The sequence below is a fragment of the Theropithecus gelada genome, chromosome 3, assembly GCF_003255815.1.
Source record: "Theropithecus gelada isolate Dixy chromosome 3, Tgel_1.0, whole genome shotgun sequence".
NCBI lineage: Eukaryota > Metazoa > Chordata > Mammalia > Primates > Cercopithecidae > Theropithecus > Theropithecus gelada.
In genome coordinates, this window is record NC_037670.1 from 102,062,844 (window position 1) to 102,087,635 (window position 24,792).

At 39.5% G+C, this 24,792-nt stretch overlaps 1 protein-coding gene across 1 annotated transcript; it reads left to right on the top strand.

Annotated features, from left to right (window-relative positions):
• The first annotated feature begins 768 nt into the window (after nt 1-768).
• NDUFA4 (NDUFA4, mitochondrial complex associated) lies at nt 769-8,484 on the top strand. The gene is made up of 4 exons (XM_025380945.1): nt 769-1,445; nt 2,572-2,660; nt 3,325-3,382; nt 8,109-8,484. The coding sequence occupies exons 1-4, from the start codon at nt 1,404-1,406 to the stop codon at nt 8,163-8,165; spliced, it is 246 nt and encodes an 81-aa protein (XP_025236730.1). The 5' UTR covers nt 769-1,403; the 3' UTR covers nt 8,166-8,484.
• Nucleotides 8,485-24,792: the final 16,308 nt, after the last annotated feature.

A 24,792-nucleotide genomic window follows, 5' to 3' on the forward strand; every position in this document is an offset into this window, starting at 1 on the left:
CTCTCACACAGACTATGGACTATTGCAATGGCCCCTTGATAGGTCCCTCCCCTTTCACGCTTATTCCTTGTAATCAATTCTTCACAAAGCAATCATTTAAAAGCACAACCTTCCCAAGCTCTCAACATAAAACCCATGATGTGTAAGCGGTTATTGGCCCAGCAGATCTGATCCCCACCTTGCTCTCCCTTTTACTTTCCAGCCACACCAGACCTCATAGAGCTCCTCGGGTTTTCACTAGCTTCAGACCTTCACGTGTTATTACCTCCGCCCTGTACACCTGCATCCTCGGTTTTCCCCTGGTTAATGTCTACTCTTCCTTCAGAGTTAGTGTAACTTCCGGTGGAAACTTCTCCTATGATTTCTGGTCCCAATTAATATTTGCTTGATCATTTGATTAATGCTTTAACCTACGTATGAGATTGGAGAGGGTTCAGAGTGTACGTTTTATCCCAAGCCCCCTCCCCCACCGCTCCCCGCAAAGCCTGTCACATGGAAGACGTTCGGGTACAAAAACAAACAAACAAAAAACCACAAACGAAAATTGGATTGGGACAGTGGGAAAGATTATCTGTAGGTACACGGCCATTGAAAACACATTTTAAGGACGCAATTTGGGACCAGGGAGGGGGGATAGTGGCGTGTTGGAAAGGTCTTTGTGGCGACGAACTTTCAACCGAGGGCCAGGATCTCAGGGTTTAGAAACACACTGCCAGGACTATTATCATCTTTAAGTCATTTACTAGTTTTTAACTTCTGATTGTCTGTGACAGCCTAAGACAGGAAGCAGCTGCTGTCTTCTCAAACCGCAGCCGCTGACCTTAGCGGCAAGAGACCCGACCTGACCTCCAGGCGCCCGGCGCTCGGCCCCCAGAGGCGCCGCGCAGCTCCCTCAGCGGTAGTCACGGCCGGCCAGCGCGCGCCCGGCACGCGCGCCCCCAGGGCCTCGGCGCGCGGACCCGGCTCTCAGGCGCCGCGGGAGAGGCCCCCCACTCGCGGAGCGCGCGGCCCGTGCGCCCCGGCGTCGACTGCATTCCTCAGTATGTGGCACCCTTGGAAAGTGCCTGTCTGGTCAATCGAAGAGTCCTCATTTCGCCAAAAAAATTTCCCCTCAGAAATGTACATAGCACAGCAGTGAAGGGGTTTTCACTATGAAGTGGAATGATGATGGTCCGACCAGGTCAGGAAGAACATGTGAAGAGTTGGATCTAAGCAGGCATTGTTAAGGACAGTCGCATTCGGGCCCTCCTGCCGCAAGCTGCCCTTCCAGCCAAGGGTCCTTCAGGTAGGAGGTACTGAGTGACTTTGGAAGTCCGCAGCGTCTCATTGCAGATGCTACTTAGCTCAGGGCCTGGTGGCTAGACAGCTTCTCTCCTTTCCAGTCGGAGGCCTCTGCCGCAAACATGCTCCGCCAGATCCTCGGTCTGTCCAAGAAGCATCCGAGCGTAAGTTCTTGACCTCTCTCCTAATGTTTTTCCTTCTTCTTGCGTCAGGGTGCGCCTCCTTCTGTTCCCTGGGAGCATCCTTATTTATGGCCTCTTACCGTCCGTCAGACAAACCGTACGTCAGACAAGACCCTACCTCTCCTAGTGTTTGTCTTCTTAGTTGCCCCAGGCCTCTGTGACGCTCTACGTCATGCATTGTGGGGTTTTGTCTGGCGGGCGGAAGGTGACGGACACTGCTAGGGAAAAAAAAAAAAAAAACAGTGAATATTGGAACAGTCTGGTGGCCGCGCTGTTTTGCAGGTTGTGCGATCCAGGAGGGATAGATGTGCGCTGTGTGGGTCAGAGACTAGCATAGGTCAGGTTCCCTATGTGTTATACCATCTCTGGAGGATCTTGTATTCACCGCATTGCACCACCAGGCCTTTTGGTAAATAAGAGGGGTCTGTGATCTGAATCCTCACTTTGTCTGGACGGCGTTGCATTTGGGGAAATTTCGTAGTGCGGAATTTAATTGCAGCTAAGTTCTTTCGCATCTCATTTTCCCTCAGCACATCAACGTGCTGTAGAGCTAACTCTATGCCATCTTTAATCTGTCTTAAATCCAGTTCCCTGAATACGCAGCAAGCATTGGCAGCATTACGTTTTCAGAGATAATGCTTAAAGCCAGTATTTGTAATAGATATGTTTACTTATTCAGACTCTTATTTTTCATACATCTTTATGGAGGCACCCTTAAATAATTTGCAAAGAATTTGTTTTTCAAGCCCCAGAATAAAGGAAGCAGAAAATTTAATGGGAATGACATGTAAATATTAGAGAGGTGAGGAAGACTCGATACATTTTCTTGGAAATTTAAAAATGTACCTATAATTTGCTCCACATTAAAAAGTAAGACACTTAAACCAGAGTCATCTTAACATCCTTTCCAAGTTCCATTTCTTTCTTTAGAACACAGTTATGAAAAATCTTACCTCAATGTAAGATCTATTTTATTTAAATTTTAAGACAAAACAGCACAATAACAGTTTGAGACTTGGAAATCAATGTGCAGAAACTACTGTAATCTCTCGTTGGTCAGTGTCTTAAGTATTTGAAGATGGTTATTCTATTTTGTGTTTGGTTTTAGTTGATGCCCCTCTTTGTATTTATTGGAACTGGAGCTACTGGAGCAACACTGTATCTCTTGCGTCTGGCCTTGTTCAGTCCAGATGTTTGGTAAGTACTTAAAAATGTTTAAAACTTTGATAGCTTGTCAAGGCAGTGTAGGAGCCACAGTCTTTGTAGGTCGATAACATCAGGGTAGTAGAAAGAATCTTCCATTTACAGTCATACAATAAGTTCAGATCTCAAGTCGGCTATTTTCATTTACTTTTTCTGGTACATGAAATTATCTAATTTCTCTGAGTCTCGTTTTCTCTTTGGTAAAGTAGAACTGCTAATACCAAATCTTGTAATGTTTTGAGGATTGACATAATAATAATTGTTTTTATAAAATAATCATGGTTCTTGGCACATGTAAATGTTTTTTGCCCGCACTTGCACATTTGCAGTTGAAAAACAATAGACAGTAAAGATTGATTCATCATTATTCTATGCACTTTTCTATATATCACTTTATTAATGAAATGGAAAGCTTTTGTGAAAGCCGGGTAAAAAGTATCTTGTGATAGGGATTCTGTGTTCTACCTTTTTTCTAATTGATTACATGAGATTGCTTATTATAGATCCTCTACCTGTTTCAACTCCATAATGAAGTAACACTGTACTTCATCTAATAGAAAATAAGATTGATCTATTCAAAAATGTATTCTTAAGTACAAAACACTATTTTAAATAGTGCTTTATTATTATAACAGTCATAATGTTTTATTTCTTTTAGTTGGGACAGAAATAACCCAGAGCCCTGGAACAAACTGGGTCCCAATGATCAATACAAGGTAAACTACAAAATTGTTTTGAAGTTGTTAGAAATTGTGTTGTAATAAGTTTTGTCATGGGGTGGGTTTTCTTGAAACTGGATATATGAGTAAAATTCCATTATATTGAACTTTGAAGCGCTGTTAGGTAGTTAATTGCTCTAATAAATATTTTTTTGCTAGCTTTTTATTGCTAGTATAAGAAAAGAAGGAAAAATAGTATAGCTATCATTTACCATTTTCTTAGTTCTTAGATAGTCTAACACAGTGTCCTCAGACTTCATTGTACATAGAGCTTGTTGAAACACAGATTCTTCAGCCTAATCCCCAGAGATTCTGATTCAGCTGGTCTGTTGTGGGACATAAGAATTTAGAGTGGTCTGTGGAACTACTCTTCCAGAGAATGATTTCATGGACTGAGACCATTTATTGATTCCCCAGACATAACCTTTCTTATATGTGATTGCATACAAAGAACCTGCACAGTGTCAAAACCAAGGGCAGGCCAGGCGCGGTGGCTCACGCTTGTAATCCCAGCACTTTGGGAGGCTGAGGCGGGCAGATCACTTGAGATCAGGAGCTCGAAATCAGCCTGGCTGATATGGTGAAACCCCATCTCTACTAAAAACACAAAAATTAGCTGGGCATGGTAGTAGATGCCTGTAATCCCAGCTACTCGGGAGGCTGAGGCAGGAGAATTGCTTGAACCTGGGAGGTGGGGGTTGCAGTGAGCCAAGATCACGCCCCTGCACTCCAGCCTGGGCAACAGAACGAGACTCTGTCTAAAAAAAAAAAAAAACAAAAACCAAGGGCAGCTTCGTTAAGATACCATACCATTCACATACCATACAGTTTATGTGTTTAAAGTTTATAACTCACTCAATACACTTTCCATAATATGGAACCACTTCATCAAAAGAGAGTAACTGGCCATTTGATTTATCACTGTGAAGAACAGGATCCCCGATTGGCATGTGTCTAGCACTCCTTGACAGGTATACATCTATGATGGATTATCATTACTCATAGCAACGTTTTTCTTTGTTGTTGGAGACAGTCTCACTCTGTCACCCAGGCTGGAGTGCAGTGGCGTTATCTTGGCTCACTGCAGCCTCTGCCTCCCAGGCTCAAGCGATTGTTGTGCCTCTCTCTCCTGAGTAGCTGGGACTACTGGCATACGCCACCACACCCAGCTGATTTTTTGTATTTTTAGTAGAGATGGGGTTTTGCCATGTTGGCCAGGCTGGTCTTAAACTCATGGCCTTAAGTCGATCCGCCTGTCTCAACCTCCCAGTACTGGTATTACAGGCATGAGCCACTGTGCCCGCAGCCTGATAGCAATTTTTAAGATCACCCTTTGTGGATTTCAAGTTTTCCGCTTAACCTGATTATAATTTGGCTTCTAAATCCTTAAGTAGATCTCCTTACAAGAAGAAAATAAAAATGCAGTGGCTAAGCTGAAACAGCTATCTCATCTGTGTGTTACATTTTGCCTCAAAAAAGATCAAATGGGCATCCTGATTTATTTTTCTGTCTTACACATTTGTTTAAAGTAAGTCTATTCCAGAAAAAATAATTCCACATACAAGAAACTTTTAAAAACTAAACAAAAAAAAAAAAACTAGCAGGCTTTGGTTCTTCCACCAAAGAACGTATTGGAATCTATGGGTATGTGTAGTTCAAAAGGTGTAACAGATGATTCTGATAATGCAGCTAGTTTACTAATGTTCTGAAATATCGCAACACATGCCAAGATGAGGCCTTGGAAACCAAAAATGAAATGTTGCTGCAACAAAAACCTAATGTGTGTGACATAGCTTGGACTCTTAATAGCTATGACACTGATATCAGAGCGGAAAGATAAAGAGTGTCATGTTACGTAATGACAGAAATGAAAAGGAACCAAATCCAGAAACGAGAACCTGGAGTAAATGAAACCTACCTAATACTTTTTCTAAACCCATTCAGGTAGACTAGATTATCATCTCCATCATTCATAATCTCTCACCTAAGGGAATTTGTTTTACTGGCCTACTGACAGCAGATTTGATTTGTGACTTGTGGGAAATTATGAGTTGGAGGAAATGATACCTGCCACTCTTGAACCACTATGTGATTCCTCTGTTCTTTTGCATCTCTCATGAGACCAAAATTGACAAGTAAGGGCTACTCATTCACCTTAGAATTGGAATGAAAAAGAAAAATGAAGCAATCAACATACTAATGGCATATAATGTGAGTGAAAAGTGAACTTTCATTGTTGTAAGCCACTAAGATTTGAGTGTGTTAATTTGGGCTGCCATAACGAGGTACCATAGACCCGGTGGCTTAAACAACTAATTTATTGCTCAGTCTGGAGACTGGGAAGTCCAGATCAAGGTGCCAAACAAGTCTGCTCCTGATGAGGGCCCAACCCAGTTGTGTCCTCACAAGATGGAAGGAGAGAAGTGAGCCCTCCTGTAAAGGCACTAGTCATGAGTGTTCCACCCTCATGACCTAACTACCTCTCAAAGGCCCAGCCTCCAGATACCATCACATTGGCGTTTGGGGTTACAACATGAATTTTGGGAGGATGTAAACATTCAGTCCAAAACAGAGGGTTATTTGTTGCCATGCTATAATCAAGCAAAAGCTATGAATAAAACAGCAAGAGACAGGACCAAAATAAGATTTGAGCATTAAAGACCCAGCAATACTTCTCAACTGAATAACAGTTGAAGCTCCCCAAAGCTAAGATCAGAATATGTTGTGCCTTCCCAACTGTTGTTTCAGAGACTCTCAAGGTAGCCAGCATTAAACAGAAAAAGAATAGAGGCAGGGAAGTTGAAAGCAGGTTTTAAAATTCTAGAGAGAATTTTGGATTTGAAGCGAGTAAATCAGAAGCCTGCTTAGTTTTAAGAAAATTGGCAAAAATACCACCATGTATGCGCTTTTGACTCTGCATGGGTGTAGGGCCTTGATCTTGCAAGTTGTAGAACTTGATCTAAATTACCTCTTTTGTATATTAAGAATGAGAAGGGTTATTGTGATAATTAACTAAGATATACATAAAGCATCTAGCCCAGTGCCTGGGCAGGAGCCCAACAAATGTTTATTTTCCTTTCCTTAATATATACCTGCAAACCCTTCTGTAAATTATTTCTAATGTTTTGTTAATATGTTAGAGGATAGCACAAATAGTTTTTTTAAAATCTTATTATCTAGATTAATTGTTTCTTAAACGAACACTGTCAGAACAAAGAATACTGCTTTATGGATTATTTATAATTTTCTGTCCATAAAAGCCTGTATCTGTCTGTATCTCAAGGATAACTTGGTAATAAGCTTTACAACCTGAGGATTTTTTTAAATCAGTAAAATAAATAAGAGTTTTTCAGAAATAAATAAGTTCGGGTGTATTTGAAGAAATAAAAGGGATTTGAAGAAAGAATGAATACAGATTTGTGAACTTCATGCTTAAAAACCCTGAAGAAAATGTTTATCATTCTGAAATTGTGGTTCTTTGGGTGATAAATATCATAGTCTTCAAGTAATTATAGCACAACCTCTCTAGCATTCTTTGGCGCAAGAATGAGTAAACCCAAGATTTTAGCCTTATTTGGGCTTGTGTACAAGCATTAATGTGTCCTTAGTAGAAACTCTGGACCAGTTTCAAATATGTCATTTTTTTTTTAAAGTTACTGAGAGAGGGAGTGTTTTTTTGTTTTTGTTTTTGTTTTTTTAAGCAATCACAGTAAGATTTGTTTCTAAAATTAATTTTAATTGATTATAAAGAAATGTTGGAAATTTTAAACAGCAGAAATACCATATTATTTAAAAGCCATTACCAGAGGTGAAGTGTCAGTTTGATATTGAATATAGCCTGGGTTAGGAAATTAGTGAGAGAGAGAAAATATCTCAAAAGTTATGTAAACCACAAAACAAAGCAATACCAGGCCGGGCGCGGTGGCTCAAGCCTGTAATCCCAGCACTTTGGGAGGCCGAGACGGGCGGATCACGAGGTCAGGAGATCGAGACCATCCTGGCTGACACGGTGAAACCCTGTCTCTACTAAAAAATACAAAAAAAAAAAACTAGCCGGGCGAGGTGGCGGGCGCCTGTAGTCCCCGCTACTCGGGAGGCTGAGGCAGGAGAATGGCGTAAACCCGGGAGGCGGAGCTTGCAGTGAGCCGAGATCTGGCCACTGCACTCCAGCCTGGGCGGCAGAGCGAGACTCCGTCTCAAAAAAAACAAACAAACAAACAAACAAAAACAAAAAAAAAAAACAAAGCAATACCTTATATATTACTAGCCTCTTTTTGTTGCAGGATCTCTCCCTCTAAATTACAGCAGTTCATTCAGCAAGTAGGGAATGTAATTTCTTGTTAATCCTCTATTCTGTTGGCGATTCTTCCATGTACTTAGTAGAGTTAAGACAAAAACTTACCGAACTGGAAGTGTGTATCAGAAGGAATTCTTAATTATTCACTTTGAAATAGAAGAATTTTCCTTATAGGGTCCAAGTAATAGACTGTACTGACACTGCTCTTCTGAAGTAAATTGAATAATTTTACCTTGCCAAAACTATCATCGAAGGCTGGAATTTTAGGTATAGTATTTTTCTGTGAATGACTTTTATGTTGTTATTCTTTTAAAAATTCATGTCTGTAATTGTTACTGTAGAAAACCAAATACAAAGAATTCTAAAACCTTTGTACCATCTCTGTGTATTTAAGATTACTTAAAATATCTTTTTTTCTGTTCCAAGTTCTACTCAGTGAATGTGGATTACAACAAACTGAAGAAGGAACGTCCAGATTTCTAAATGAAATGTTTCACTATAACGCTGCTTTAGAATGAAGGTCTTCCAGAAGCCACATCCGCACAATTTTCCACTTAACCAGGAAATATTTCTCCTCTAAATGCATGAAATCATGTTGGAGATCTGTATTGTAATCTCTATTGGAGATTACACTGATTAATAAATAACTGAAACTTGATATGTGTCACTTTTTTATGCTGAAAGTACACTCTGAACTTTAAAGTATAGGAAATTAACTATTAGAATTTAAACAATTTCTGAATTTCTGTAGTTTGAAAATACGACTTTAAGCTGCTTTAATAAAACACTTCCATTTTGTGTATAGACCGTTGGTAACTTCACTAGAGCATACATAACAACTGGAACTGGAAATTACACAAAAGTAAATTGGGAAGGATACTCAAGCATCTGACATTGGCAAAATAGAAAGCTTTGAGTTTCTCTTACTGGCAGTTGTTGAAGTGTGTGCAGTTTTTAACAATGGTCTTTACTTGGCATTCTCTTTGTGGTGATTTTCAAGGTTATAAGTGACTTTTGTCCTAGGATTGAAGTTGAAATCTGAGTTTATCACTGCTAACCATAGTGCTGGTAGTCAAGAGATCTTGAGAATTTCTGCTGCTGAGTCTTGGTGCAGGTTCTCTTTTCTTTTTTTTTTTTTTTTTTTGAGATAGTCTCTGTCACCCAGGCTGGAATGTAGTAGTACAAACACGGATCACTGCAGCCTCGACCTCCCGGTCTTAAGTGATCCTCCTGCCTCAGCCTGTAAGTAGCCGGGACTACAGGTATGTGCCACCAAGCCTAGCTAATTTTTGTATTTTTTTTAGAGACAGGGTTTTGCCATGTTGCCCAGGCTGGTCTTGAACTCCTGAGCTCAAGTGATCCACTCTCCTCAGCCTCCCAGAATGCTGGGATTACAGGTGTGAGCCACTGCGCTCAGCCATGGTGCAGGTTTTCAAAGGCCAGGAAGTATATTCATAATTTTAAGGTGGGGAATGTGGCGAGTTTTCACATAGGTGTGTGTAAGTCATCACGTCATAGAAACTTGAGGAATTTACTGACATTAATTTTGGATGTTGGTATATAAGTATACAATTAAATGTTTACAGGGTAGTGGGAGCACGTTTTCAATGTCAGGAACTGGGCTAAGTATTTGAAGTACATGGATTATCTCAAAAATTTTTAAATTTTTAAACAGGTTGAATTACTTGAATTCATTCTGTTAGTCAAATGGTGGATATGTAAACCCATGTAGTTTTGAATTTAGAGTGTGTAGAGTGTTTTCAGTTACCAGATTCCATGCTTTTAGTTCCTATGTGTCATGCATAATTTCAACCTCTAAGAGCAGGGTTTCTCAACCTTGCCACTATTGACTGTTTCTGAAAGACAGTTTGGTTTAGCAGACCATCCCATGCGTTTTAGCATGTTTAGCAGCTAACCTGGGCTCTGCCACTACACACAAAAAGCACTCCTTCCCTCCAATTCCCACAGGCTATGAAAAAAATGGAGACGTTACCAATGTCCATTGGTGGGCAAAATTGGTCCATTTCTACCTCTGTTGAGAATTACTCTAGATCCTTTGGCACAAATTACCTCAAAGTTTAAAACTGTGTAAAGAAACAGTGTGTCACATAATTGAAAAACATTTTATTAAGCAACTCCAAATAAATGCTACATTAAGAAATTAGTAATAACATTTTCTAGAATTGATCATTTTATGAATCCTTAAAAATTCTGAGTAGTATCTATTTTGTGTCTATCCTCGGACTTTGCAATGTAAGAATAAATATTAAATTTGGCATGAAATAGGACATGTTTTAATGAAGAAACTATATTACTGCTATGTAACAAACTCCAATGGCAACCTAAAGAAGTTGTCATTTACAAATGCATCAGATACCAATGCTGCCAAGAAAGAAAGATAACACACTCTTTTTTTTCTTTGAATGTTTAGAATTGTGCTTGTGCTGCTTTTTTTTTTTTTTTGAGACTGAGTCTTGTTCTGTCGCCCAGGCTAGAGTGCAGTGGCGTGATCTCGGCTCACTGCTCATTACAACCTCAGCCTCCTGAGTTCAAGCTATTCTGCTTCAGTCTCCAGAGTAGCTGTGATTACAGGTGCCCACCACCATCCCTGGCTAATTTTTGTATTTTTGGTAGACAGTTTTGCCACGTTGGCCAGGCTGGTCTCTCTCCTGACCGCAAGCAATCTGCCTGCCTTGGCCTCTCCAAGTGCTGGGATTATAGGCGTGAGCCACTGCTTCTGGCCCTGCTGTGCTTCTTCATTCAGAAGACAGACTGTTTTGTTGATTTCTCGTGTTAATAAAGTCAGCAGGCAAAGCTGCATTTAAATACAGATGTCCTTGGGTAGCATTTCCGTGTATTTGAAAATCTGCAGTTTTCAGAATTTATAGATGCCTACCAGTAGGCACTTGTCTTACTATGTGTTACTATAAATGAATACCTGAAACAGTAATTTATACATTTAAAAAGGGTTATTTGGCTTGTGATTCTGCTGGCTGGAAGATTGGGCATCTGGTGAAAGCCTCAGGCTGCTTCCACTCATGATAGAAGTTGGGTAGCTGATGTGTGCAGAGATCACATAGACAAGAAGCAAGAGCGAAGGGGGAAGTGGTAAGTTCTTTTTAATGACCAGCTCTCCTGGGAGCAAATAGAGTGAGAACTCACTTATACTGATAAGGCATTGAAACCATTCATGAGGGATCTGTTTTCATTGCCCAAACACCTTCCATTAAGCACCACCTCCAACATTAGGGATCAAATTTCTTTTTCCTTTTTTTAAATCCACTTTTAGACACTGAGTCCTGCTATGTTGCCCAGGCTGGAGTGCAGTGGCTATTCAAAGGCACAAACATAGTACACTGCAGCCTCCTGGCCTCAAGTGATCCTCCCCACTGAGCCTTCCTAGTAGCTGGGATTACAGGCACATGCCTCTGCACCAGTGGGGGTTAAATTTCCTGAGGTTTGTGGCAGACATACATTCAAACCAGAGCAGTTTTGCAAAGAAAAAAAAAAAGCTAAAAATAATTGTACTAAATTTTACTTCTTTCAAGTTTATTACCCTACTCCGGTCAGGTTTTATTCTTACCACTCCACTAAAAATGCTTCTGTTAAGGTTTTATCAGTGACTTCTGTTTGTAAATTCAAGTTGATCATCAGTATCACTTTGACCTAACAATTGATACAGCTCCTCCTTAAGACACTCTTCCCGGGTCCCTAGAACACCATACTGTTTTTGTTAACCTACATCACTGGCTTTTCTACTCAGTCTCTTGCTCATACCCCTTTGTTTCCTGAGCTATTTTCTGTTCCATTTATTTATTTAGAAAGGGTCTCTCTGTCACCCAGGCTGGAGTGCAGTGGCACATTCATGGCTTACTGCAGCCTCCACCTCCCAGGCTCAAGTCATCCTCCCACTTCATCCTCCCAGGTAGCTAGGACTACAGGTGTGTGCCACTATACCCAGCTAGTTTTTAATTTTTTTTTGTAGAGGCAGCATCTCACTATGTTGCCCAGGTTGGCCTGGAACTCTCATCCTCCTGCCTTGGCCTCCCAAAGTGTTGGGATTACAGGTGTGAGCCACCAAATCTGGCTAAATGAGCTTTTTTAGGTAAGGGGATTAGTATATATCATGGCAGAATACATGTTACTTAAACATTAGCTATTATAAACATTGGAATTCATTCTCTTCCTTTAGAAACTGTAATGGGAATTTTTTTTTTTTTTTTTTTTTTTTTTTTTTGAGATGGAGTCTCACTCTGTTGCCAGGCTGGAGTGCAGTGGTGCCATCTTGGCTCACTGCAACCTCTGCCTCCTGGGTTTAAGCAATTCTCCTGTGTCAGCTTCCCGAGTAGCTGGGACTACAGGCACATGCCACCACGACCAGCTAATTTTTTGTATTTTTAGTAGAGACGGGGTTTCAACATATTGGCCAGGATGGTCTCGATCTCTTGACCTCGTGATCTGCCTGCCTTAGCCTCCCAAAGTGCTGGGATTACAGACAGGCGTGAGCCACTGCACCTGGTGGGGAAAATTCTGAAAGCCATATTATATAAAACTTGGAAAGAAAAGGACTATTTGGTAAAAGTTTATTCAGCTGTTAATCTGATCATATAATATTTTTATTGCAAATATCATTGATTTCAACACATGAACAAGGTCTGTTGTACACACAGAATTTCCTTTACAATTAACGTTTTAAAACTGGCTTAAACCTTCAAAACAAAAAAAATTTTTTTAACCTTTTAATATAGGTAAAAATACACACATTCTTATGCTTCCATATAATCCTTTCACCAAAAGTGTATTTTACACCAGAGCTGTAAGTCTAAGAAGTGGGGTGATTTATATTTCTCCCTACGTTTACTAAAGCAATGCCTGTCCACATAGCGTGCTATAATAATGTTACACTCTCTCTGATTTGCATTATGACTCAATGAATTAAAATTTTGATATGCAGGTCTTCTCTCCTAGGTCGAAAATGGTACTGAGTTAAACCATGCCTGATATTCAAAGAATTATTTTATGCTATGTAAATGACAAACAGCATCTGGAAAAATGTATCTCAGATCTCTTCCCCTGCTGTTGTTTTTTTAATCTTAAAATGCAGCAGCTTGTATACTCTATAATAACCGTTTTCTGTTTGTTCCTAAGCAGAAAAATAAAGGAATTAATTCTACACAAGATTTTCAGACCTCCATCCTAAGTGAAGATACATAGCAAACTTCTTTTATAAACTTGGTGAAGAGTCATTTCATCTTCCCTGTTACATGCAGACAGCAACTTATGTTAACTCTTCTTATGATTTTTTGAAATTACAATAGTGCAAAAGTGATATGCATATTATGACAGATGATCATTTGTTAAATAAATTACATAAGATATTCAACACTTTATTATAAGATATGCTTTGTGTTAGATGATTTTGCCCAACTGTAGGCTAATGTAATTGTTCTGAAAATGTTTTTAGGCTCAGCTATGATGTTTGTTAGGTTAGGTGTATTAAATGCATTTTCTTTTTTCTTTTTTTTTTTTTAAATTTTTTTTTAATTCTCAGCAAGGCAAGGTACTTCTATAGAAGGGTGTGCCCTTACAGATGGAGAAATGGTGAGCGCACACTTGGACAAGGGAGGGAAAGGGGTTCTTATTCCTGATGCACGTGGCCCCTGCTGCTGTGTTGTTCCCCTATTGGCTAGGGTTAGATCACACAGGCTAAACTAATTCCGTAATTTAAAGAGAGTAATGGGGTGAGTGGTTTGGTGGGAAAAATGGTTATGCAGGGTGGAAAATGAGTTAGGGTGGGGCAGGTAGCTGGTAATCGGAATGAGAGTGGAGCAGGTCATTAGAATGAGTCAGGATGGAGCAGGTGATTGAAATGAGTCAATAGAACGAGGAAAGAAGAAAGAGTAATAGAATAGATGAAAGAGAGTTAAATTTTTCTTAGCTTTAGTTCGGTAGGGTTTTCCCCTGGGACCATGGCCCACGACTCTGGAGCGGGCGGTGCTTTCTTGTGATGAGTCCATTCCCTTTCCGTTGTACAAACAGCAGTCTCGGTGGTTAGCAGCACAAGGTAGGGTCCTTCCCAGGCTGTCTCGAGTTTTCCTTCTTTCCATCCTTTGATGAGAATGTGATCTTCAGGCTGATGCTGGTTTACCAGAAATTCTAGGGGTGGTACCTGTGCTAAAAGACTTTTAGTTTTGAGGGAAAGGAAAGTGGAAGATAAACCAAGTATATAATTTCTAAGAAACTGAACTTTTGTTTTAAATGTGGGGACATCAGTAGTGGACTTTATAGTCCTTAGTGCCTTCTTACTGAGAAATTTCCTTTAGCACCTATTTTTATTAGTTTTTAGACCAAAGAAAGCCAAACACCATTTTATATTTGACAATGCTTCCTGTATGATTTTTATACCAGATAAGCTAAATTTCATCTTTATATTAGTGTGTTATTAATGTTAAACTCAATTTTGATAAAACCTTGTAGACATATTTATCCAATTATAACGTCTGACCATATGGTAAGATTTTTATAGACTCTTTTTAACCTTTTATAATTTTTGTTAAAAAGCAGGTTAGTGCTTTAAGAAAAACCTGTTGTGCTTTTATTTTAATGTCCAGTTCACAGAAAAACTGGATGATACCCTAATTTTAGCCAATATGTTTACACACAGAATTTCCTTTACAATTAACGTTTTAGAACTGGCTTAAACCTTCAAAACAAAGAAAAAATTTTTTTAACCTTTTAATGTAGGTAAAAATACACACATTCTTATGCCTCCTTGTAATCCTTTGGTATAAAATATACCAAAAGTATATTTTACTTTCCTTATACATTTTGCACATAAACTGTTTCTTCAATAGTTTTACATTCAGGAGGCCTGATTACTTTTAAATTATACAACATTTCTTGCATAAATTCCCTTTCATAACACACATTTTTTTTTCACGACTTTCACAGACAACTCTTTGACGTGCCTCAACTTTCTGACTTGCTGCAAACATCCCTTTTTTTAAACAACCAGTTAATTTATTTTAGGATAAGAATTTACCATATAACATTCTTTTTACATAAATTCTCCCTCCCCCTCCCTTTTTTTTCAACGATGATAATCATTCTTTTCCAAAGCAAATTTCCTTCATGTCTGTGGACTAGGCTGTCTAAGGCCACAAGATTAGAAGTTAGGATAATACATGTTGCATTTGAACTTTTAGCAAACTTTACTTTTGTTGAAAACCTTGTAAGTTTGGGATTTCAATTATCCTTTGCTATTAATAAGACTTTGTTTAGTCCAAATTAACTTAGAATTGGTATAGATGGTTCCTTCCTGGTTCTGTAAGTATGTTAAGGCTTAGCTGAGTGCAAACATCCTCCAGAACCTTCAGGTATTCAGTTATCCAGAAGCTCTCCGAAACCAGTCCTTTGAGACCTTTTGTGGAGACTTCATTTGATAGGCATGATTAACAACCATGTAGAAATGTGATTGGACAAAAAAGGTATGATCTACTATTAATGGGCTGAGTGGGGAAACCCAGCAAGTCTTGTCTGTTCACATTCTTACTGGCTTCTCTGTGCAGCATTCCTTTCTTCAGGGGATGGGGCACAACCCCTTCTGAAATGAGGGTCTTATGACCCACAATCAGATTAGAGTCCTGCCTTGAGCTGGTGAAAGAAGGGCCAGAAAGTTAAGAGAGAGAGTATCTGTTTTCTGAGGCCTGCTTCTGAGGCTTAAAGTGCCCCAACGTTGTAACAAAAAGACTGTAACAAGGGCTATGGGAATTATTAGCCAGGAACTGTGGACAAAATCCAACGTGTGTACATACCATAATATCACAGCTGTAAGACTTTTACACAAATATGAAAAAATGAGTTTATTTTTATTTTGGAGACCAGGTCTCGCTCTGTTGCCCTGGCTAGAGTGCAGTGGCGCAATCATAGCTAACTGCAGACTCAACTCAAGTGATCCTCCTGCCTCAGCCTGCCAAGGAGCTGGGACTACAGTATGTATGTATGTATGTATGTATTTATTTATTTATTGTGTAGATCCAGAGGTATTACTATGTTGACTAGGCTTGTCTTGAACTCTTGGCCTGAAATGATCCCCTTGGCCTGAAAAATCCCAGCTGTGACCTCCCAAAGTGCTGGAATTACAGGCATGAGCCACCACACCTACCCCCTCAAAAGACGGTTTAAGATTTTTGCACAAATAAGAAAGCTGCTGTTTTTAAATAAATTTTTATTTTTAAAGTTTTCACTTTTTTTTTTTTAACTCAACTGACATAAGGTGCTGAGTTTTGTGCTGGGCACAGGAATCCAAAGATAAGAGCCACTTTAAGAACTTACAGTTAAGTTGGGGAAATAAACAATGGTCTTTCATAATGATAACTTCAAAGCAGTAGTTAAAAACCACAGTTCAGAGGAAGGATTTTTTGTTTAACTGGTGTGTGTGTGTGTGTTTCTGTGTGTATAGAGTGACAGAATTGTTGGGCAGGAAAATTTTCCCTGAGCAAGTGACAGGTAAATTTGGCTTTGAAGAAGCAAATCTGCCAGAAAGATGAGGGCTAGACTGGGACATCAGCTGTTGCATTTATGGAGCCCAGTGCAAAATGGCAACTTGGAGTACCTTGTAATATTAAGAATTACAAGACAGTGACAGCATAGCATTAAACCAGGTCTGGGGTCTTGCAAACGCAAGGGCCTACACACAAATCTCATACCGATCAAGTTGGCCCTGGCTGAGGGTAAGAAATTCCAGACCGAAGAAGTAGTCTATACAAAAGCATAGAGGCATGTGTTTGGGGTCTTGTTAGATTATGGTGTGTGTATATGGGTATACCGTGGACATGGGTTTGCAGGTGCTACTATGGGAAAGGGCAACACAACAAAAGAGATGGTGTGGTGGGTTTGTATTGTATCAATTTAGTTAAGCTGGTACTGGCTTTCTGAGGATTTCGTATTCTGCATATTCAGGAATACTGTGGGCCACAAGAGGTATTTCACGTGAGATTTGAAATAAAAAGAAATGTGACAGCAACCATAATCTGTTTAAACCTGGAAGGTCTGTGGAGGGCACCAGGAAAATTTTTTCTGAGACAGATGAGTTTGGCTTTCAAGAAAGCCACAGATAATCCACGTTGTTCCTTGTCCCTAGTTTACCTTGTGGCGTGGGGCAGCAGCAGCCCTGTAGCTCCTTCATCTTCCTTCAGCCCTCTTTCTTAAGCTTCTCAGGCTTCCCATAACAGAGTGCACCAGCTTCTCCTGCAGATCATCTACACATCCCATCACATTTTGAAGCTTGAAGGTACTAAGAGTCCCACACAGGTTCACCTTCATCCTTGTGGGTTCCAGTTTGTCTTCTCAGGTTCCGCTTTGTCCTTTTTCTACTCAGCTTCACATTTATGTCTTCTTTTCTGTTTCAGCTGTTTTGACCTTTTTTCTTTTTTAATTTTTTAAAAAAGTTCTATATATTCGTGGGGTACAAGTGCAATTTTGCTGCATTGATACATTGCATTATGGTGAAGTCAGGGCCCTCAGTGCATCCATCACTAGAGCAATGCACATTGTACCCACCAATCAACCTCCCATCATCCACCCCTTCTCCACCCACCACACCTGTGAGTCTCCATTGTCTATTATTCCACACTCTGCTTCTGTGTGTACACATTATTTAGCTCCCATAAGATTAAAAAGTTTTGACCAGGAACTAGGGTAATTTTCTTAATCAAAAAGTAAAAATCATGTAGTAAAAAGAGCATGGGGTTTGGAATCATATACTTTGGTTTGAGTCTCTGTGCAGTCACTCATTAGATGTTTGTCCTTGGCAGTGTCTTACTCAGAGCTCTGTAGAACACAGAGCCTAAGACAAAGTCTTGCATGCATGGTAGTTCATTTGGGATCAGGAGTGGTGAAGAAGAGTGGGGAAACAAGGAAGAAAGCCAGTACAAAGATGGGTTGTTGTGTTGTCCATCACTATGGGTGACTGGTGTTTCGTGTTGTAAGACTTCTGAGAAGCCTTATGAAATGCATCACAGAACTCTCTGCCTAAAGAATGAAGGAGATGGGAATCTTTATGTTTTGGCTCCTGTCTTCCATTGGTCAGGGATGGTCTCGCAGGCGTTAGTTCCCCTGGACTTGGGAGTTGTACATGTATGAGTGCCAAGTGCATCACAGAGTCAGAGAAGTGAGGGGTGCTTAGCACCTGCCCAAGGTGAGATGTGCAAGATGCTGTCAGGTTGCACTTGCATGAAACTGGTTGAAGCCTGCCTAGAACTGGTTGCTGTAGCAGTGGCTGGAATAAGAGATGAAGCTGAGAGAATTTGAAGCGGCATACTAGAGCTATCTGATATAACCATTTTACACAGTTTTGAGACTCACTCTACATCTGTACAATGATATCTGTCTCACGGATTTGTGGTGGCAATATTAAGTGAATATACAAAACTTGAAAGAGTTGCCTTTATTTTCTTTTCTTCCTCACTACTTATGTGGCTTATGTCTCCATCATCGTGGTGATACTGCCCTCCCTGAGGTCATTATTGATCTCCTTATTGCTAAATCCAATGGTAATTATTAATTTTTTGGATCCTGTCTTATATAATGTCTGCACTGCATTTGGTACTATAGAGCGCTCTCTCTCTTTTTTTTTTTTCTTCAAAGGTGTTTGTCCTGGATTCTGTGGCACTTTGTTCCTTGTTTTTCTATTGTCCTGGGGGACATACTCATTTTCTATCTATTTTGCTTTACATGGACACTCAATAATTGTTTTCTGATAGAATTAATAAATGACAAAAAGCACACAAAAGTGAGTAGTCAGTGAATGATTTTTCCTTCATCTTTTCCTTAATTTCACTGGTCTATATTCTGAGTACATGTGTGTATGTGTGTGTTTTCTAATATTATAAGACTGGCCATGCTTTGCCACACCAATTGTCCAATTTATTCTTAGTTTAACTCACAAATACTGTCTTTCTGTGAGAAAACGGATTGTTTCCTATAATTTCAACCTCCAAGAATTCCAAATTTTTCTTACGTCCTGTTGTAAATCTGTAATCTTGAAATTTGCTTAAGCATTCTAAAATATGTTAATATGATATTATTCTAATATATTTGCTAGATATTCAATGCCAGCTAAAATTGCCATTTTAAAAGATATACAATTCTTGTATATATATTTCATAAATAAAAAAATTTCTATCAGGAAAAAAGGTACATCTGAATAAGCATGCTGCCACGTTAGACATAATCAACTGATGCATCAGGCCATTAGGATTAGAAGTAGTACTTAGGCAGAAAGACATATATCTTGGGACATCTGGCCAGAGGAGAGAGGAAAATGATTGCTACTCTCAACTCAGAAATTTCACAAGTGTTGTGTAAATGTAGAAGGGGTGGCAGGGAGAGGGGAATATGTGAAGTGGGTAGTATTTTATGAATTTATTATTTGCCTTTTATGGGGGGAGTACTTTATCTATTTGTAGTTCTGTTTCTATTTTAACATCCGGAGTGTGACTTCCAGACAATCTACAAACTCCTTTTTCCCTTGCACCTCCCATAACACATGGCCATGGATTTACTGTTTATGATGTCTCCAAAAACGTTATGTGTAAATCCTATTTCCCTGGCCAGGTGTGGTGGCTCACGCCTGTAATCCCAACACTTTGTGAGGCTGAGAGGGGTGGATTTCTTGGAGTGCAGGAGTTTGAGACTGGCCTGGCCAACAAAGTGAAACCCCATCTCTACAAAAAATACAAAAATTAACCAGACATGGTGGTACTTGCCTGTAGTCCTAGCTACTCTCTAGGCTGAGGTGGAAAGATCACCTGAGCCCGGGAGGTTGAGGTTGCAGTGATCCAGGATTGCACCACTGCACTCCAGCTTAGATGACAGACTGAGACCCAGTCTGAAAAAAAAAAAAAAAAAAAAATCCTATTTCTCTGTTACACACATCTTGAGTGAAGCACTTAGGTTTTCTATATATACATGTAAACGAGGTCTGTCTCTATTTTGCTTATCACTATATCTCCAGGGTCTGTCAGTACCTGGTATGTAATAGGCCTACAAGTATTCAGTGATTGAGTATATTGAACATAAAGCCATTGCAGAGGCTTTGATGTATAGACATTTTCTCAGTGATAGTATAATTTAGTTTGTAGATGGTAACTGAATTTTGAATGAATGTTTAGAAGTGGAAACTGAAGTACTTATAGGTTATTAAAACGAAAATAAAATGTAGTAAAGTGTTTTTTTATAAGCACCTAAGGGATCATATATAAAACAGCAATAAAATAGCTGTTGAAGAAACCCTAATTACTGATAATTGTTTACCATGTAGACACTTTATGTGATGTTTCTAGATGGAAACTATTAATTTGAATTACTCTAGAAAAATAATATATATAGGCATTTATACTTTGTCATTATAATGTGGCAATATACACCCTCTTTTTTTAAAACTAGAATCCCACAGTGCCTAACAGTCATGAATAAATTTATAGACTTTTTTTTCATAATGAAGCAAAATTACTATGAGCATGAAATGTCCTCTTCTTTTAGTTTCATTACTGCAGGCAAATAAAACAAAGAACCTAGTGGATACGGAGAATAAGTTGTGCCATGGAGAAATAAGAAATAGATGCCTATTATTAATTTTCAGATTCAGAAACAAGTAAACAAAATGGATCATATTATTGGCTCATATTAGTACAAAAACTGATTTTAATTCTAGTTTTGCACTCAAGTTTCAAATAAGTATAATTTTGAGTTCAAATAAATGTTTCCAGGAGAAGGAAATGGGCATGGTATTTGCTGGTATATCAATATGTAGACTTGGTCACAGATCATAAACAAGTGCAGGAAATACAGTGCAATTTATTTATTAGAATGCAGTGAGAATTTGTTCACCAGAAAGAAAACAGAAGCACACTTTAGCTAATTTATATTGCTTCTTAAAAGCACACACCGAATGAAAGATTGTATTAGGAAAGAAATGCTTAGAAAGCAAAGAACACGGGGAAACATTGAATAATCAGATTGCTAGGGATAAAAAATGAAGCTTAAGGAATTAGAAGGATTAATTCTGCTCTTGCTTCTGTAATGAATAGGGAGGGGGAGAGAAAGGACTTGTGTTTAAATGTGCAAGGCTATTTACATGGGTTATCTCACTTTTTATCCTCCCATCAGTCCTATTGAGCTGCTATTTTTTTTCCCCACTTTCATATAAGAAAAATAAGGTTCAGGAAGCCAAACAGAATAAATTTTTCAAAGTCATATTATTAGCTTATAAGAGCAAGTATTTGAATCCAAGTCTACATAGCTTCCCAAATTAATTCTTTTCCCACTATATTATGCCTCTTCTCTGGCAAGATATTCTCTACTTGTAGGAATGCTTGTTTGGGCAGACCACAAAAAAGTGTCAATTATTTTGAGTCCCAAAGTCATTGGCAAAATAATCTAGCTTTACAAATCTGCAAACTGATGGGAGTAGCTTAACTTGCCTTAACTGTAACTTGCTTTGTTCATTGCTTTGGGTTATTTTTATCCGTCTTTAACAATTGAGAAAGCTAGAGTTAAAGTAAATTACCTATGGTTTACATAGACCACAAATTACTGAACTGGGATTTGAAACCAGGCAGGGTAACTCCAGAGCACAAACACTTAACCACTGTGCTAAAATGCCAGTCCTCATAGAGGAGGAAATGTAATTTTTCCTCCCTACCAAAGATTTCATTATCTTTTGGTGATTTACATTGCTTGTGGAAAAGTAGCTGGGGAGGTATATATGTGAGTGGGCACGTAGGGAGTGGAGAGGAGAGGGAACTCAAACGCAGTTAATTCATTACCTTGGTGATTGCTTTATGGCTCACATCTGCTTTCTGTATATGTTGTGGGAAGTGGGAAAACAAATAGTAAATAGGGATATAAGGTTTATAAGGTATACAGTTTGTAGCACAGGATATGTAATCTGATAGCAAGAAATAAGACTGAAAGTATGTGTTGAGGACAGATCAAGAAAGGAATGAAAGATAAGATTGGATTTTGGGATTTTATGTGGTAGCTGAAGAGGAATATTTATAATGGACACAATCAGAGATTTGCTTTTGGGAGATTCATCTGGCATAGTTGCACATGGTAAATTGCACAGAAGAGACGCAAGAATTAGGAAATCCAACTGAAAGGCTATTTAAAAAATAACTTATACTACATGTATTTATTAGGGAAACATTAATTGTTAAAAGAGATAAATCTTCCTGTGTTAGCTTGGATTGGCATAACAAAATACCTAAACTGGGTGACTTAAACAACAGAAATTTATTTTCTCACAGTTCTGGAGGCTGGAATCCAAGATTAAGTTCTCCACATGGTTCAGTTTCTGGTGAGGGCTCTTTTCCTGGCTTGCAGATGGCGACCTTCTCTATGTGTTATCACACGACAGAGAGAGATAGAGATAAATAGAGAGAGAGAACTCTCTGGTGTTCCTTCTTACAAAGGCACTCATCCCAGCATGAGGGATCCACCCTCATGATTTTATCTTACCCTAATCCCCCCCAAATGCTCCATTTTAATTGCCACCACTTTGGGGGGTAGGGCTTCAACATATGAATTTTGGCGGAATTCATTCAGTCCATCATACCCCCAAATCTCCATGGTTTAACACGATAGAATTTAATGAAGTTCAAAACAGGTGTTTTTGATTGGCAGAAAGCTTTCAATATGGATTATTCAGGCAACTTTCTGTGGTGTGGTTCTACCCTCTTGTAGGGCTTAGAATTCTCTGCATTAATTGGGCAGTTCATTAAAGACAATGGAAGATCATGCATGGGAGGTGTTTTTCTTTCTTTCTTTTTTTTTTTTGAGACGAAGTCTTGCTCTGTTGCCCAGGCTGGAGTGCAATGGCATGATCTCAGCTCACTGCAACCTCCGCCTCCCAGGTTCAAGCTATTCTCCTGCTGAGTAGCTGGGATTGCAGGCACCTGCCACCATGCCTGGCTAATTTTTGTATTTTTAGTAGAGATAGGGTTTCGTCATGTTGGCCAGGCTGGTCTCGAACTCCTGACCTCAGACCTCAGATGATCCACCCTCCTCGGCCTCCCAAACTGCTGGGATTACAGGCGTGAGCCACCTCGCCCGGCCCCCCTACATGGGAGGTTTTATAGACCATGTCTGAAATTGGTTCATTCATATCACTTCTGTCATACTCCTTAGATGGTAACTCATTCACATGTCCAAAGCTGACTGCAAGGGAGACTAGAATACGTACTTTAGTTGTATCAGTCAAGATAGGCTAGGTTATACTACAGTAAAAAGCAACAACAAAAATTTCATTGAATTCAGTAACAGACTTATCTACAGGGAGTGATGTGTAGTAATTTCTAAGTTCGGTCTGGATAAAGTTCCTCTTGATCCAGGGACTTAAGAACTATAGTAGAAGCTGTTTACGTCCCATACACTCAATATACAAGGGTATGACAGGAACAGGATAACCATAATAAGCATTCTTATTCAGAAAGAGGAAAAATGGGACCACACAGTAGTCCCTGGTCCATGAAATCTCTCCATGTTATAAGCAGATTCCCTACCTTAGACATAGCTTAATGTTCCTTGATTAGGTCAATCTGCTTTCCAGGAGGTGCTGCCCAGTTCATTGTTCTCTGTGGCTCTCAGGTATTTTTTTTTTTTCCTTAGTTTTTATTTTAAATTCAGGGATATAAGTACAGGTTTGTTACACAGATACACTTGAGTTATGGGGTTTGTTGAACAGATTATTTCATCACCCAGGTATTGCCTAGTACCCATTAGTTATTTCTCCTGATCCTCTCCCTCTTCCTACCCTCCGCTTCCCAGTGTGTGTTGTTCCCCTCTATGTGTTCATGTGTTCTCATCATTTAACTTCCACTTATAAATGAGGACATGCAGCATTTGGTTTTCTGTTCCTGTGTTAGTTTGCTAAGAATGTTGGCTTCAAGCTCCATCCATGTCCCTGCAAAGGATATGATCTTGTTCTCTTTTATGACTGCATAGTATTCCATGGTGTATATGTACCACATTTTCTTTATCCAGTCTATCACTGATGTGCATTTAGGTTGATTCCGTGTCTTTGCTATTGTGAATAATGCTGCAATGAACATACACATACACGTGTCTTTTTTTTTTTTTTTTTTTTTTTTTGAGGCAGAGTCTCGCCCTGTCACCCAGGCTGGAGTGCAGTGGCACAGTCTCGGCTCACTGCAACCTCCATCTCCTGGGTTCAAGAGATTATTGTGCCTCAGCCTCCCAAGTAGTTGGGATTACAGGTGTGTGCTACCATGCTGGACTAATTTTTGTATTTTTAGTAGATGGGTTTTTACCATGTTGGCCAGGCTGGTCTTGAACTCCTGGCCTCAAGTGATCTGCTGGCCTCATGTGATTTGCCTGCCTTGGCCTCCCAAAGTGCTGGGATTGCAGGTGTCAGTCACCACACCTAGCCCATAAATGTGTCTTTATAATAGAATGATTTATACTCCTTTGGGTATATACCCAGTGGATTGATGGGTCAAATGGTATTTCTGTCTTTAGGTCTTTGAGGAATCGCCAGACTGTCTTCCACAATGACTGAAATAATTTATACTCCCACCAACAGTGTATAACTGTTCCTTTTTCTCCACAACCTCGCCAGCAATGAAGGTCTAATATCAAGTGTCTATAAGGAACTTAAACAAATTTACAAGAAAAAAAATCCCATAAAAACGTGGGCAAAGGACATGAACAGACACTTTTCAAAAGAAGACATACCTGTGGCCAACACTCACAGGAGAAAAGCTCAACGTCATTGACCATTAGAGGTCTTCCTTTTTAAAGATTTTTCTGGCCAGACAAATCCCAGAAGTTTTGGAGGCCAAGGTGGGAGGATTGCTCGAGCCCAGGATTTCACGACCAGCCTGGACAATGAAGTGAGACCCTGTCTCTACAAAAAAATTTAAATATTAGCCAGACATAGTGACACATGCCTTCAGTCCCAGATACTTGGGAAGCTGAGGCAGGCGGATATCTTGAGCCTAGGTGGTCAAGGCTACAGTGAGCTGTGTTAATGTTCATGCCACAGCACTCCAGCCTGGGTGACACAGTGAGACCCTGTCTAAAAAAA